Below are 18292 nucleotides of genomic sequence, written 5' to 3'. Positions count from 1 at the left end.
CAAATCAATTTATCTGTCGTTATTTTAGATAAACAATTATGGCTAACTACTTGACGAAGTCTAATTTGCAACAGATATTGCTAGAGTAATTTAGAAGAAACCATTAGGTTCGCTAAATTAATGAACCAAAAGATATCCTATCAACTAAAAGCCTTACTTTCTGGGAAATATTATTTAAATAAGTTAAGTTGTTTTGAGCATAACAAAGGCAAATTATGAAGTAGGTAAGATGATTCTTACTGAATATCAACTCTTTGAATACTAAGGTTGGCCGCTTAAATTTGGGTGTAATTAGGCATCATAGTATTATAATAATTATGTAGTATCCTTATGCAATTGATAGAGTTTCACTTCTGTACCTTTTATTCTATGCCATCAACCATGTCTAGGGAGTAGGTAACGGTACAATTATTACATTGTTTGTTTGTTTTGCAAGTCGTATTATTGCGTTTTGTACGTGCATAAAATAATTTCGTTGAAATAAAGTTACTATATTTTTCACGGACAACTTCGAAAGTTATCGCACTGCGAGAAATACAACCCAGGTGTTGTTATTAAACTTCGAAAACGAAATAATACACAGGGGACTCGCGTGACCGTGATTTATGTCCTTTTTAGTGTGTATTTTTGAATAATTTCACAAGTTTTGAAATGGGAAATGTTTATAAAATAAACTTTGCCGGGAATTTTTCTAACATTTGTTGCTAGCTGCAGAAACGTTTTGCAGATAGTGGGTAAGCTTGCTGTATCATTTTCCAGTACAAATCTGGTTTTTCACTCCTCTTTGCCTTGTGCCATTCGGTTGATAGTGATCTTTGAACTAGTAAAGCTGAATAACCCAAAGTTCTCTGGCTTAAAATGTACCACTTACTATTGATTCGTACCTGCAATGTCCTTATCAAACAGGGCACAATTCGAAAGGATATTTCAATTTGCATTCCCTTCCTTTGATTTGACCCTCACGTATCAAGAGACCAACAATCTAAGCACCTCTTTTTTGAAAGTAAAAAAAGAGAAAATCACTCAAGTTGCTTACTACAGTCGAGTTTTTTAATAAAGGCCCAGTTTATTTCAAGTAAACCGTCGCTTAAGCCCGTAAAAGATTTCTTAAAACGTATATAGCACTAAAAGCGACAAGGCGAGGTTCGTACCAAATCTGACACCTCAAGTTACATTGCAAAGATACACACCACAAGGCAGTAACAGATTGGGCGTTTTTCCACGCGATCCATCCCTTTTCTATAGACCTGCCTATCATTTGTCACTGTGGCCTTTACAGCGTCACAGGGTGAATGTTAAATGTGCTTTTTTCCCGTCGAGTGAACCCCACATGCTGTAAAATAGAACAAAAACGGAGCTTTTGTTGCTCAAATTTTTATTTAATGAAGTTTTGTTTCATGAATTGCACTGATTTGTTCAGAATTATGAAATAGCAACAACATTCCTATAAGTGGCCTGAAGAAACTTTTTTCATAGCATTCTTCTTCAAAGCTAGACACAGACTGTTACCGATTGTAGTATTATGTTTTTTTGGCAGATTTATGTAAGTCAGCAAAAAACTTATTTCATGTAGCTGTACAGTGCCTGCCACAAAAACCGCCCTATCTGTAAAGCGCTAAGAGTACGAACGCGACATAATAACGCGCAACAAGACCCGCCCGCGATAATATTTAAACTCGGGACAAAGTTGTTGGCACACAGCTCAAACCGCGCAACTAGGGCTGCTAGGAAATTGCAATTGTGATTACACAGAATATAAAGTTGTTATAATCGAATTTTCAGTTGTAGAACATTTTTTTTTATGGAACAGTAATCAATATGTAGGCAGCTTATCGAACAGCTCCTGTTTTAAATCAATCAGTTCACCGATACGTTCAGTGACTTTCTGCAATATTTGGATTTTGCTACATAGCTGTGACTATTTTCTTTTCTCTTCGCTTTTTTGGAATATTTCAGCCTTTATTTTCATTTTTCTGTAAAAAAAAACACTGTTTGCGTGCGACCAACAACATGATAAAGTAATAAAGTCTTTAATGTGTATGTGTTATAGTCAAACCTCGAAGTTCCAGCACTCCTAGGTTTGACTAGTAAATCCTCAGGTCTGACTAGAAGTCTTAGTCAAAGCCCAAACATTTCGGCCTTTGACTAAATAATGTTAGTCAAACCTAGGAGTAACTAATTTGGTAAGGCAAAGGTCGAAACTCAATTTCATGAAATCGGGGTTTGACTAGTCAAACCTCAATTAAGACTTTAAACTAAACTGTACTTAATTCTGATCTCGAACTTATTGTAAAGGCGTTACGACGGTCGGTTTTGACGCTCTTTAGGTGAAGGTACGAGTAACTAAACTTATACAATACTAAGATTGTTTGTTAGTGTTTCTAGATCGATTTTGATTAATTACTAATTTTTAGGGTTCTGTTACCTTAAAGGATAAAGAGTTTAGACCCTATTATTATGACTTCGCTAAATGTTTTCTGTCACCAGGCTTGTATCTCATGAATCATTTACTTTAAAAATAAATAATTCAATAAAATACTTAAATATTTAAGGGGGGCTCCCAAACAGCAAACGTGACTTGTTGTAGTTTTCTACTTGATATTAAAACGTTAACAGGTGAACCCTTGAAATATTCACATAATATTAAGTTGCATATCTATTTTATAAAAAAATCATAAAATTAAAATAAAATAATTATTTAAGGGAGGCTCCCATACAACAACAGAGTCGTACGGCACCCTTCGTGAGCGAATCCGGCTCGCACTTGGCCGGTTTCTATTTGCCGTCTACTTTTGACCGAGTCTGCCAGTCGTTTCTAGGATTGACTAGGCAAAGCCCGAAACAGATTTATTTTAGTTTCGACGTTTGACTGAACCGTTTAGGCACTTCTAGGTTTGAATTAGTCAAAGGCCGAAATAATAATTCACTTCGGGGTTTGCCTGAAGGCCTTACTCAAACCTAGGATAGACCAGTCATTCCGCGAAGAGACTGCATTTCGACCTTTGACTATGACATATGAACAAAGGTTACAAGGGTTCTTATAAATAGGTAACAGGCATCTCTTAGTTCTACCTTTTCAGGTGTATACACTATACAATATACACGTATTAATGATAATTCCATAATTATCCTTAATTTTCCCAAACTTTTCTCAGTCTTGGACAGCCCTGGACTGGCCGGAACTCCCGCTCCCTATCTCGTGTGTGGCGCGCTTTTGATATATTGTCCGTGGTTTTTAGTGGATCCGTTTTTGTTTTTGCCGCGCGACATTATTTTGTCCTCAATTGTAAAGTGCAGTTTAAAACAAGGAATTATTAATTGTAGCTTATTAATGCTTTTTGTTGGATGGACCGGATTTTCAGCTGTTTGGAATGTGTGCAATTAATAAAATTAAAAATTTTCATCAACGTTAATTAAGTTATTTTGTTTTAAGAGATAATTAAATGGCAACAGCGTCAACACAGGACGTAATTATTATGAATATTTCAACTGTCCAGCATGACGAAAATGTATAAAAGTTTTGTCTTTTTAGCAGCAACTGATCCAAAAGCGAGGAAATTCTTACCTTTGATTTAATCCTTCGTATACCTACTCGTACTGATAGATAGCTTCATTCATACCTTTCGTTGCATTTTGAAGTTTAAATACAAAAGGTTTGGTCAATAAAAAGAGTAGGTAGAATAACTCTATGGACTAAGATATTTCGGATTTGATTTCTTGGTGGGCCACACCTATTTTTGAGTAACTTTTACACGTTTAATCAGGAAACCTCTAACTTGAATTAACATTATATTTTAGCACATTAAGCCATCTCTTCGGTGGCTCTTGAAGCCTTACACCAATGTTAACTTACGCCCGTATTCACAAACGATGCTTGCATAAGTAACGCAACAAATCGAACGCACAGCATTTAATAGAACTCTGTGATTGGTTCGCGTGTGTCTGTGCACTCTACGAGCACTGTGAGAACTCATATTAATGTTTGTGAATAAGGGTGTAAGATATTTGGGGTTTGATTCCTTGGTGGGCCACACCTATTTTCCAGTAAGTTTTAAGCGTTTAATCAGAAAACTTATAGCTTAAATCAACCTATTAATAAACAGACTAGACCATCTGTTCGGTGGCTCTAGAAGCCTTATACTAATATTATCATAACCTTTACAACTAATACTAAAAAGAGAAAGCAAGGACTCACACATAACGTTAAGCATCACAGAGTCTTCCAGCGTGTAGGCAGGGAACCAGGGGTTGGAGACGCGGCAGACCAGCTGCCTGCCACTGTCTTCTCTCCTGACGTGCCACGTTAGCTCGCTCTTAGTCACTTCGCCGTCGACATCCATCTAAAACCAATGTTTTTATATTAATACAGTTAAACGATACTACGAGTACTTGCTGAGAACTCAAAACTTTCGAAACTGATGCTTTCAATTTCGATATTTAAGTTTAAAACGTTTGCTATCTATTTAACTTTTAACTCATAAAAGCACATAACTTTTAAGTCTGTATAACCTCTATTCATTCTCAATCATAGATTACCTTGTGATTGGTCTAAAAATTCCATCAATAACTTTTTATTTAAAACTTTTCTTTATCTCCGAATTTCGTTCTTATTACCTTCAGCAGTCGGATAACACGCTTTTTCTACTACTCATTTAAAAACATAATAATAAGCCCGTAATGTATTTTTACTGCCCCAAACAAAGAAAAAAAAAACTTTAAAAAAGTTAGTAAGTTTTAAGCTACCTTATTCTGCACAAAAAAAAAACCTAAACATCGCATAAAATACAAAATTAAACACTCGTATACAGAAGATATAGTATACTGTTCTATTAAACTAATTTCCATAATACAACACAACGGTCGTTAGCAACAATTAGTATAAAATCAAAATCCACCTGAGTCAAAGTGGAGTCGACGAGCTGCGAGTTGATGAACCAATCGATGTTCGGCGGCGGCTTGGAGCCACGCGTAGTGCATACGAAGGATCGGTCCTGTCCGGCCCGGACGGCGCCTTTGCCGGACACCCGGACGAATTGCGGCTTCACTGCGGACGATAGAATGTTAGGAACAAAACAATTTCGATCTGATCGATTCTAACCGGTTAGAGGATGCGCAAATGTAGACACTTTTGCTTTAATCTCCACTAGCGTATTTTTAAAAAGAATCGAACCAGCGGTCCTCGGATATTTTTTCTTATACTTATTTATTAATTTGGACCAAAAACAGATTTACATTGAAATTTTAAACCTTACAGGCAAGTTTTTTATAGCGCTTATCATGAATCCAACATCTCTAGTCACAATTTAAAATAAAAAATGAATACTTACAAAACAATTTCACCGTGACCTCCCTAACTATAGGCTGCAGTAGCGGGGGTTCCACTTTGCAATGGAGTCGTGTTCCTGAGGTCTCCCTTGATAAACTCTGGAGTAGGAGCTGGCATACGGAGCCTCCTTTGGTGATGGCCAGCCGGTCGTTGCCGTTCCACCAGGACACATCGGGTGGGGGTTTTCCTGGAGGAAAAATATTTGTGAGCTGTATTTTGGACGGGGCATAATAGCTCTTAGTGCCGTTAGAAGAAAAGTTCAATGTGTGTCAATCACGGGCCGGAAGACGTAGTGTGGGCAGAAGATCGTCGGTCCATCGGCGCAAGACCGGTCGTAGTAGAAATCGTTAGGGGAGAACTTTGTTCAACAGTGGACGCTATTTGATTGAAACGAACGAACTTTATTTAAAAGTAATGTTTGTAGAATTAAAAAGCTTTTGTTCTCGGTTTGCTCGTGAACATTTCGGTCTGACTTTATCAGGCGAACGCGATCATATCTATCCATTTCATTTACCAAAATTCACTCTCAACTATCTATTAGGAGTATACTCTAAGGCTGAGTTGCACCACCTAACTTTAACGATAACTATGACGATAACCGGTGAATTTTGTATGGAGTTTGACAGATTTTTGACGTTTGCCAAAGTTAAAGTAAGATGGTGCAACCCAGTCTAAGGGTGGATTGCACCATCTTACTTTGACAGTAACTATGACGATAACCGGTGCTTTTTGTATGGAGTTTGACAGATTTTTAACGTTTGATAAAGTTAAAGTAAGATGGTGCAACTCAGTCTTAAGATTCAGTTTCATTCAGTTGCGATTTTTTTCATAAGATAACCTGTAAGTTATTTTAACTTACAACATTTTTTTGTATTTTAATTGAAAATAATTTAATTTTAAAAGGCGCTTTTACCTCCAGCGGCTGCGCAGGACAGCAGCAAATCCTGACCTTCCCTAAAAGGTCCGGCGATGGGACCTAGAATTTCTCTGCCCTCGGAGTCGTATATCCGAGGCGATTCTGGCGGAACTGAAAGAAATTATCTATGTAATATTTTAATTCCTTTACTAAATTTTCCATGTTCAAATATTTTTATCATCATCATTTCATGTGGCTGAAAATGATGATGATGAAAATGAAGGAGTAGGTACGTCTAGATTGCTGAACATAGGCCTCTCCCAATGATTCCACATCGCCCGGTTGATAGCGGCCTGCATCCAACGCCTTTCTTTATGAAATCTTTCAATACTTTCGATGTTATAGAATCGAATTTATCGACCTCTATTAAACTTATAACTTCCCTCGACTACTTAGTTGCTGTTTTTAACTACAAAATCAGTGTAGGTAAATAGGTTACTTTGAAAATATGCCCGATTAACATTCGGTGTTTGATATTGTTTTGAAGCTCAGACAATAAACGCAGACTGTAAAACGTATGTTAGTATTTAAACAATTTACTATAAAAAGTAAAAAGGATTACATCATTTTAATAATAACTAAGCTATTCAATAACTCACCTATAACAGTCAAATTCACCCTATAATTCCTGGTAGGGCTGTCCACATAGTCTATTCTACACCTATACATGCCCTCGTCGTGGTGAGCCACCTTCTCCACTGAGAGGTGGGCCGACGATGGGTCAGACTCGTTTAGAACGAAGTGGGTTCGGGTCCCGAACTCGCCGGCGACTGCCCAGTGGACTGGCGGCCCGTTTCTGAAGTCGACACTGTAAAGAAAAAGTTCATTTAGTTTCCACTGCTCGTTCAGCCAAATGACGTCATCTGCTGGACAAAGGCCTCCCCATGGATTTGCTCAACGATCGGCTCTGCGCTGCCTGCATTTTTATTTAATTTTATTTTTCTTTATTCAGAAAAACAACAGTATAATAATAATACAAACAGGTATTTTTGTTCCTACAGCCAACAATGGATTCTATATATTATTACAATCTCGTAAAAAACAGTCAAAGGGGCATCTTGGTACTACCCGCAACCTTTACCAGATCGTCGGTCCCCCAATGGTTTCCAGAATGACCGGTTAGTAGCGGCCTACCTCCAGCACCTTCCTGCTATTTTTATGAGGTCGTCTGTCCACCTTGTGGGGGTGTTTGTATACTGCATGAAAATAGTATGTTGTCTAATTTTTTGAGATGCGGCGTATACATTTTACATACATACGAGTAGGTATACTAAAAATGTATTGAGAGATTCCAAACGTAAACTCAATATATCCGCACTCAATCGCATACCCTCTTGATTTGCCTCTCTTATTCATAGCCTGAGTTACATAACAATAACTCATGGTGCTTAACACAAAAGGCGAAAGCTTTACTATCACATAAATTCAATAAATGCATCCAGAACGCAGCCAAATATTTAATTCATGTCGCGCTCCTGCCAAAAGTACAATACCACCAAGTGACTCACACTTTAAAACCCAGTAGGAAGGAAGCAATACAGTCTACAATAGTGATGGGACCGATCTGATGTACAAGTATCGATAACATTGTGTAATGTGATCCAAGACCAATACGTTTGCATTTTGACGATGCACACAGTTCAAACTAAACAGCTTTTAGTACCACTTGGTACAACATAATCACATTCTCATTATAGTGCTATGTCTGTTGTTAGACCATAATTGGTTGAATAAAATAAAGCCCGGTATCTCTTTATGCTGTAATTTAAAAAGAGTGAGAATAGTTTAAAATATTGATAATAGAAATTTATGGCATTGTCTGTAAAATAAAACTTTACTGACTTCGTTCGGACAGCGCGTATTTCAAATACTTTCAGAAATCGTACCATTAAGTTCAATCCGCAGGTAGGGATCAGAATATCGATAATCGAACTGTCAATCGTTACATCACTGTTTATAGTCTGAGATCCACCCTTCCTTGGATACAGTCCAAGAGATGGACCAGTGAATCTAAGGGGAAATATTTGCTTAGATCCCAATGCTCTTACCGGAATCAATAAGACGCAATATTACTTGTTTTTGCGAAGGTAAGTAATTCTGTTCCAATGCCGCAGAGTATATTATCCAATGTAGGTAGTTTAAAATAATGAGATTGAAAATTGCGAATAACTACGATAATCGAAATCCAATAGAAATAGAGTGCTTGATATCATTAAACCAATAATTCAAAGACATTTCTTTGAATAAAGCTTTTCTTTGAATTTCCTAAAAATTTTGATTTTAGTAGCTTTTAAATCAATAAATAATTCAATTGATTTGGTAGAAATATGATGTCATAACTAAAAATCATCATCATCATCATTTCGGCCCTTTGATTTACAGATGTGCCGGGTGGTTCTACCTTTATAACTCAAAAAACTGCTATACAAAATGTATGGGGATTGGTGTGTTTTGAGCTGTAAAAACACACCAATCCCCTCTAGAATGAGCTGTCATTCTAGTAGCCAATTCTAATCAAAACTTACGCTCGGATTCACAAACATTACAATGAAGTCTCCTATTGCGCGTGGACGCACAAGTGATATAAATAAGTGGTTCTTATGAACCAATCACAGAGCTCCATTCAACGCTGTGCGTTAGATTTGCTGATTCACATAGACAAGCATCCACCCACAAGGTGGACCGACGACCTGATAAAGGTAGCAGGAAGGCGCTGGATGCAGCCGCTACCAACCGTGCGATGTGGAAGTCATTGGGGGAGGCCTATGTTCCGCAGTGGACGTCCTTTGATTTGTAGAAAATAAAATTACTTTTATGACTGACTAGCATTGAATTCAACAAATTGTTTAGACTTTGGTAGGGAATTATTTAGTTTCAACTAGAAACTGGAAATTCATCAGTATTAAAAAGTTTTGGTTACAGCCAAGAACTGGAATCCCATTGAATATTCCCGAAACCTTCAAAAATCTTTAACGTCTTCAATGTAATGGGAGTGAGTATCCTAGACATTTTTGGGGATTCTTGCTGCATCATACTTTGCATCTAGACTCAAGACAGCAGTCTTGTCTAACCAAAAAACTTCATAAATCAATGAAATTACCGCTGCAGAACTGAATCTTTAGAAACCATAGTACTCCGGAAGGCCAAACAAAGATATTTGCTCAACTCTAATAAACTCTCCACCCACACTATAGAACACTCGAAATATCTAAGAAAACGCAGTAAATGAGTAATATAGCTTTCTATTTACCACAGAAAACAGTTTGTGTAACATTTATGAATTCACCATAACTCTTTGGTCAAATCACCGGGGTTGGCCCAAATCCAATGAGTGCGCATTCCTTTCAGCAAACGAACAAATGATTTTAGCCAGAAAAATTACAGAATATAAACGAAAATCAAGTTAAAACACTCCAAAATCTCTTGTAACAGTATATTTTAGATTAAAATTGTAATCGTATGTAGTACAATTTATTGTGCACTTAAAAATTTGGGACATTAGGCTAAACGGAATAATCAAATGAAATAATCACGCTATACATTTTACACGGCGCCATTGAGCCGACAGCTGAATTAAAATAACTTTCTATTATGACAACTACAGCGGATTTTACACATACTTATCAGTAAGTAGGTATTTTTTATGCAAAAACATAAATACCTACAAATATTTTTGTCATTTTTGTCGCACTTGTACTAAAATCTAACCCTCTTTGGCGTAGAGCCTTATGTGTATCGCCCGTATTCACAAACATTACTACGAGGTCGCACAGTATACGTGGATGCACAGGGTGACACACGAACCAATCACAGAGCTCTATTCAACGCTGTGCGTTCGATTAGCTGTTTCACTTAAGCAAGCATCGTTTGTGAATACGGGCGTAAAGTACTAAATTTAGCGGCCTAAAGCGGTCTCTGCTTATCTTTTTAGTAACTAAACGCGCGTTGAACTCTGTTTTAAAAATGAAGTGTTCAACGCTCCTTCAACTTTTTGTAATAGGCCCTTGGTGTCTCTACTTTTCAGTGTCTAGGCCCACATACCTAGTAACAAATTTAAAGTTAAAAAGAAAATAGTCTAGACATTTTGATAGACTTTTTGAGACATTTAGCGAAGCGGACTTTTGGCACAGAGGAGGAGTTTAAACGAAATTACTCTTTAAGTGGTTATAACGTTGGTTTCAAGTTGCCTAAACTTTGAGAATGGATGTTTGTTGTTTAATGATGAATTTTTAATGGCACTTGCGTATAATATACGGGGTTTGTTCCTTTTTACTTTGTGATATAAAACCGTAACTTCATTGAAACTATACCTAATTATTTTATTAAAGACTAGCGGCCGCCCGCGACTTCGTACGCGTGGATGACGTTTTACCCCCTTAGGGGTGGAGTCTACCTGCATGCCAAATTTCAGCCCGATCCGTTCAGTGGTTTGGGCTGTGCCTTGATAGATCACTATGTCAGTCAGTCAGTCAGTTACGAGTAAGTCACCTTTGAGTTATTATTGTGTTGTGATTAAATGAATGTATGCTTTTGTTCTTTTATTTACTGTATTTGATTAAAATAAATAGTTAAGTTACAAAATAATTAAGTTAGCAAACTAGTTACTTAAGAGGTTTCTATTGTATTACGAAATGAATGAGTGATATTATTTTATAACCTAACTTACAATAAAATATACGAGAACTGCATGATTTAGGGAATAAAACGAAAGTCATTTGTCAGTTAAAGCCTTACATTTATTATAAGGTAATAAATAACGTTAAATGCAACCGGAAGTGGGACAAAGGCTCCTATAAATTGTACCGCTGAAGCATTGTGGAGGTTTGTACTGCGGTGTTCGTAGTTTGCGAAAATTAGATTTAGAAAATGTTAATTAAAAAACATAGCCCTCCTTCTGGCGCAGTCGGCTAAAATTACGGCTGTACAGACGTTTTCATTTTCGTATAATAATAATATTATGTAAAAAACAATTTCGTCCTACGCCCAATATTTTTTCTAGTTTTTATATTAGCGGACTACATTCTCGTAGGCTACATTCCTGGCATGATGGGTAGGATAATTAAGACCAAATTAAATTGGCCTATACTTGCGGGTTTGGCTGGTAACATAATAAGTATTATTCACTAGTGGCCCGCCCCGGATTCGTAGGTACTGAATTTAATATTCGTAGGTACTGAATTTAATATTCGTAGGTACTGAATTTATTTTTGCAACACTTACTACCTCCCAATTGATAAAAACTGCATTACAATCCGTTACGTAGTTTAAAAGACACTAAACGCGTAGCCGTAGCAACTTTGTTATACTACGAGCTACGTACTACGAATATGTAGAGCTGTGTGCTTACCATGAGTTTACGTTAGGTGTGCTCGCTAGTGAATACGTAAAAAAAGATATAAATCGCATGACAAATTATACAGCGCCCCTAGCGGCTTCTCTGAAGAACTAAAATGTTCAGATTTTTTGNACGCACTCACTAGCGAGCACACCTAACGTAAACTTATGGTAAGCACACTATGTGCTTAGTGCGAATTTGCATGAACGTAGTCACTAGCGAATGCGTCAAAAAATCTATGAAGATTTTATTTCTTGAACTATACGCTAGAGATGCTGTAAAATCTATCATACTTTTACACCAGTAAGCAGCAAATCAAACGCACATCATTGAATAGAGCTCTGTGAATGATTCGTTTATCACCCTGTGCGTCCACGCGGACCGTAAGATATAACATAGAGAGAGAATCATAGTAATGTTTGTGAATAAGGGCGTTACTTTAAGTTTTCATGCAGTTTTATGTAAACTCGCACTAAGCCTACCTACTGCTGTGCAATCCCTCGGTAGCATTTTCCATGGCGACCCCATACTCTTGGCGGTGGGCCAGACAAGGTAGCGGGTTCGATGCCGGTGCCCACTAATGACCACCTGATCCGCAACTTACTCGGCGATACGTGGGACTAGCGCTCGCAATTAGAGCTCTTTGGCCTACATAGGGCTTGGTACTTGGGAGGAAAATTGCTGGTCTACCGGTCTACAACAGATAGTAAATATTGGGCGGTTGACAAAAAACAAACATGAAGTTGGAGAAATTTGGCATAATTAAACAAATAACTTGATATTTTTATTTATTTATACTTTTGCACAATAAAACTTAATGCCAGGTGGCATTCTCTGCCAGTCAACCACAGGTCGAGTTAAGAGACTAAGGCGGTGCAATAAAATAAATAAAATAATTATCTAATAGGTTGTTGAACAACATTATTGATGTGCCACGGGATCGTTACATTCCCTCTAATATGGTCGAGTGAAGCGATGGCTGGTTCACTCGTCATGTCTGTGAACAGGCGCTGCTTTCGGGGACTGGTCAATCCAAATTATTCAAATTTATGTATGCGAGTCATTTCTACTAGTACCTTAATATGTAAGTCTAGATATTAGCACGTCACTACCTTGTTTAATATACCACGCAATCTTGTATACCCATTCTTATGATACACCATACAAGAATGCATGGTAAATTCAGTGAACTGCTCCTGAATCGAATGTACCTACCTACTACTACTATTTCTATTTATTTATATTAACCGGCAGACAGTGGTGACTGAGTTTGTTGCGGCGCTTCTTCTCAGCACTTGCCAAATGTTGGTCTCGAAGCGCTGGTAGGGTAAAAAGATTATGAGACATGTAGAGGCTCCTTAAGAGCATATGACGATTTGTAAGAACTATTTATTAGTCTAAACAAATAAAGAAATTTTGACTTTGACTTTGACACTGAGGTTGTAGGCTAAGTCGCACCATCTTACTTTAACAAACGTCAAAAATCTGTCGAACTCCATACAAAAAACGCGGGTTATTGTTATAGTTACGGTTAAAGTAACTTGGTGCAACTCAGACTAACACTCATGAAGTTTCATGAAAATAATAAAAATACACACATAAATACACTAGGGTGTTTTCAGGCATCATTTTTATTTAAGAGAAATCTTATATATTTTAAGTAAAATCCTATAATTATACCTACTTAATTATGTTTCTTATTGTTTTAGGAGGATGGAGACTGAACGTCTTAGAATTGGTGCCCAACGGGAAACTGATGGTAAGTTTTCCATGATTCATTTAATATACTTTTCACAAAACATAGATAGGTACACTTTTATAATGCGCCATATTAAGAAAAACATGGAGTTTGGAAGCATATTTTTGAAACTATGTAGAGTTTTTACAACCATTTCGCAAACGAATTTGCACAAATTGTTACGGATTCATAAAGTTTTCTCATCCGAATTAGAATTCTAATGCTTCAAAAATACATCCTTCATACGTCCAGCTACAATTTATGAGTGAAGCGAAAAGTGCGCCAAGCGACAAATGAAATCTCATGAACTCGGGCATTTTAGTGTTCTGTCGGGTGTGCAATCTCAGTGCCCGTATTTTCAAGTTAAATATTTCTTATTAGGTATGACGCAATTGCTAGATGTATAAAAGAAAGTTTACTTTGAAACAGTTTGCTAGTGTTAGTACAATTATGGATAAGGTGTGAAAATGAATATCACATTTTTTATAACTGCAAAAGCTGTCAAAACTAAAATAGTAGAGAAAGAGAAACTCGTTCTTTAATTTCTTTTGACTGATGGTTATTAAGATAGTAAAGTAATAAGAAGATAAAAAGGGAGGCACTAATTATGTCATGAAACTTAGTGAATTCTTTAATGTATTTGGTATTTAAAAAAGTAACGTTTTACGTAGTATCTTCTACATCCCGCTAATCTGTAACCTTAAACTTCGCTTCATCCCAAAATACGTTTAACTTAAACCCAATCGTTAACTAACCGCATCGTAACAGACTCGGGAACCTTCCGAACTGGAATTTTAAACTTAGTTAAAACAACTGAACGTCTTATAAACCCGGCTAATTGCAATCAAGTGGTCCCACTCTCGCTTTCAAAATTAAATTTGCCCAGCAGCAGGAATGATGCTACAATTAATTTGAAATCTCAAATTGAGTTTGCTTAATGCTTTACTTTTGCTGACTGGGGGTTCACTATGTAGACAGCTGTTGTATTAGGTTCCTGATTTTAGCAAAGTTTCTAACTTATATTTTTCACTAGCTGTGCTCGCGACTTCGTATGTGTGAAAATAGTTTGAATAATTAGATGANTCGCAATTGGGTATTTGACACCATTTCCCAATAATTCTAAAGCACAACTTTTTTAAAAAGACACTTCTTGCTGGTCTTAAAAACTAAATTAATTTTTAATTACCTGTAAATTACGATTTTTGGTTGCATTATTATTGAAAAAAGTAGTTTCATTGAATTGATAAAATTGTGACGTCACATGCTAGTATTGCCGTACAAAATCTATGGGAGAGTGTCGTTTTGACAGTTTTAAAAAGTACGTCAATTGATACTCTTTGGCCTACATCGGGCTTGGTACTTGGGAGGAAAATTGCTGGTCTACCGGCTTACAACGGTTGGTAAATATTGGGCGGTTGCCAAAAAACAAACCAGACGGTAGAAAATTTTGGCATAATTAAACAAATACCTTGATCAAACTTGATCTATTGATCTAATAGGTTGTTGAACAAGATTTATTGATGTGCCACGAGATCCACCGATGTTGTAGGCTAAGTTGCACCATCTTACTTTAACAAACGTCAAAAATCTGTCGAACTCCATACCAAAAACACCGGTTATTGTTATAGTTACGGTTACAGTAACTTGGTGCAACTCAGCCTAACTCATGAAGTTTCATTAAAATAATAAAAATACGCACATAAATACACTAGGGTGTTTTCAGGCATTATTTTTATTTAAGAGAAATCTAATGTATTTTAAGTAAAATCCTATACTTATACCTACTTAATAATTTTTCTTATTGTTTTAGGAGGATGGAGACTGGAGTGGAAGTTTGGTGCCCAACGGGAAGCTGATGGTAAGTTTATAATGATTTATTTAAATAATACATAAATATACTTTTCACAAAACACAGATAGGTACGCTTTAATAATGTGCCATAATAAGAAAAACATGGGATTGAAAGCATATTTTTGAAACTATGTAGAGTTTTAACAACCATTTCGCAAACGTATCTGTGCAAATTGTAACGGATTCATAAAGTTTTCTCATGCGAATTAGAATTCTAATGCTTCAAAAATACATCCTTCATACGTCCAGCTACAATTTATGAGTGAAGCGAAAAGTGCGCGAAGCGACAAATGAAATCTCATGAACTCGGGCATTTTAGTGTTCTGTCGGATGTGCAATCTCAGTGCACGTATTTTTAAGTTTAATATTTCTTATTAGGTATGACGCCATTGCTAGATGTGTAAAATAAAGTTTACTTTGAAACGGTTAGCTAGTTTCATGGCAATTTTTGATATAGGTGTGAAAATGAATGAAAAGCTGTCAAAACTAAAATAGTAGAGAAAGAGAAACTCTTTCTTCATTTTCTTTTGACTGATTCTTAGTAAAATAGTAAAAAAATAAAATGGGAGGCACTAAAATGCCATAAAACATAGTGAGTTCTTTAACGCCTTACAAATTAAAAAAAAAGTAAAGTTTTACTTAGTATCTTCTACATCCCGCTAATCTGTAACCTTTAACTTCGCTTCATCCCAAAATACGTTTAACTTAAACCCAATCGTTAACTAACCGCATCGTAACAGACTTGGGAACCTTCCGAACTGGAATTTTAAACTTAGTTAAAACAACTGAACGTCTTATAAACCCGGCTAATTGCAATCAAGTGGTCCCACTCTCGCTGTCAAAATTAAATTTGCCCAGCAGCAGGAATGATGCTACAATTAATTTGAAATCTCAAATTGAGTTTGCTTAATGCTTTACTTTTGCTGACTGGGGGTTCACTATGTAGACAGCTGTTATATTGGGTTCCTGATTTTAGCAAAGTTTCTAACTTATATTTTTCACTAGCTGTGCTCGCGACTCCGTATGTGTGAAAATAGTTTGAATAATATTTCCTGTTCTTGCAACATTTTTCTTTTTTTACTACGCCCCTATTGGTTGTAGGGTGATGTTATATGTATAGCCTTCCAACTTATTGGCTGTCCAACACAAACATACTTTTTTGAAATCGGACCAGTAGTTCCTGAGATTAGCGCCTTAAACAACGAAACAAACTCTTTAGTTTTATAAAATTAGTAAACATTTTTATAGTAGGTACTACCTACTTAAAAATAAGTTCGTCATTAGCATTAATTAGCTCAACGTTCATTAATCTTTTAGTTCACTAGTTGTGTTCTAGACTTTCGACTGTAGAGTGACCAGATGCAGCTTTCAACGCGATATTTATATGGTATTTTCAGATAGACACTACAAAATAGCTATTTTAGTTTTTGGGAGCAAGAGTACGACTCAATATTTTTAAAAAGTCTTATAAATTAACATCTTATGAGACAAAGGCCAATATAATAAAAGGCTCATTAGACTTTATATTGAAAATTGTTGATGCAACTTTCATTGCGTCTTCAAAGTGAACAATAAAGATGAAAGGAAGTCATAATATCTAACTGTAGTGCATTTTGATTCCTTCAGACCGCNTTTCCTTTTTTTACTACACCCCTATTGGTTGTAGGGTTATTTTATACATTATAGCCTTCCTCGACAAATTGGCTATCCAACACAAATATACTTTTCGAAATCGGACTAGTAGTTCCTGAGATTAGCGCCTTTAACCCATTTAGCCCTACCGTACCCTATGTGGTACGGTATCTTTTTGAAAATATTTCGAAGTACCAAACTGTTATTAATTTGTAAAAATGATTGTGACAGTAAGCTTAAAGTGATTATTTTACATAAAAATATTTAAAAATATGTTTTAACAAGTGGTTTCGGAAATAATTATGAAATTCCTCGACAGAAAACAAAAAAAATATTTACAATGTATTTAAGAAGGTATAGTTTCTTATTATTCATGGTAAATTATGTTATTTATCAATTTTATTTTAAAAATATAGTACAATTAGATATCATGACTACAAAAAAAATATTATTGAGATAATTTTTATACGGTTTATTCCAGTCTAAAATAGGTGTACCGTATAAGGTACAGTAGGTCTATGCATGAGCAAATCGTGTGAAAAAATATAATTTAATTTTTATTATTTTTATTTGTTTTAGGCAATTGATGCTTCACTTTATTGCCACAAATCATGAAAGAATTGATAATTTCAGTAAAAATAAAGCAATTTTGGTATTTTTCTACTGCTGTCTTGTCAGATGATCGCTAATGATGATTAGACTGCCGAAGATTTAGGCGATAAAGATAGTGGCAATGTAAATAATAACCCTCAGAGTTTTCTTCGATGGATTTGCTAAATTTCCATCGTCGTGTTGCTAAATGCGATTATGGATAGTACTAAACGTAACAAATCAGAAGAAGCCAGATCTTCTTCAGCTATCCTCACTAACTTCGGAGAAGGTAGGAAAAAAGAACTAAATGTGCCAAGTGTGATACTAGTGATTATACGATTTCATTTTTATTTTATATCATACAAAAATAAATAAAAATCTTCTTTGAACAACAACTATGTTTTGCTTGCTTATAGACCTACTGTACCCTATATGGTACGGGCTCCCCACGGCCCCCTATTTAGGTATTATTTGTTTAAATATTTTTTTCATGATTTTTAGGCTTCCCTTTGTATGTATTTGCTGAAAAATCAATTTTTATTTACAAAAATAATTATCGGTCTAAATGGGTTAAAGCAAAGAAACAAACTCTTTAGTTTTATATAACTAGTTTAGATTTTTATAGTACCTACCTAAAAATAAGTTCATTATTAACATTCTAGAGCTCAACGTTCATTAATCTTTTACGTTCACTAGTTGTCTTCTAGACTTTCGACTTTAGAGTGACTAAAGTCCGATTTTTATTTCGACGGAATTCTGACAGCTGTCATTTTTTGACAATTCAGATGTAATAAGCCTTTTTTGCTTTTAATTATTAATAAATAATATGAAATGAAATTTCATCAACTACAACTTACAAGAATGAACTATTGTTTGTTTCGTGAATTCAATGTACACTAATTA

The 18292-nt window shown here is 35.8% G+C and overlaps 1 protein-coding gene across 1 annotated transcript in view; it reads right to left on the bottom strand.

The window, feature by feature from the left end:
• LOC114364906 (nephrin) overlaps positions 1-18292 on the bottom strand; it is a 111278-nt gene that overhangs the window by 10875 nt on the left and 82111 nt on the right. Inside the window, exons 3-7 of the mRNA XM_028321266.1 lie at positions 6842-7050; positions 6240-6353; positions 5328-5513; positions 4896-5044; positions 4196-4340 (exon numbers count right to left, since the gene is read on the bottom strand). Of these exons, the coding sequence (XP_028177067.1) occupies positions 4196-4340; positions 4896-5044; positions 5328-5513; positions 6240-6353; positions 6842-7050 (803 nt within the window). The remainder of the gene's footprint in view (positions 1-4195; positions 4341-4895; positions 5045-5327; positions 5514-6239; positions 6354-6841; positions 7051-18292) is intronic.

This window comes from Ostrinia furnacalis, unplaced genomic scaffold (genome assembly GCF_004193835.3).
Source record: "Ostrinia furnacalis isolate ACB-3 unplaced genomic scaffold, ASM419383v2 OfSCF7487, whole genome shotgun sequence".
Classification (NCBI taxonomy): Eukaryota; Metazoa; Arthropoda; class Insecta; order Lepidoptera; family Crambidae; genus Ostrinia; species Ostrinia furnacalis.
The sequence above is the reverse complement of the archived record's forward strand: the minus strand, read 5'-3'. Positions and strand labels throughout refer to the sequence as shown.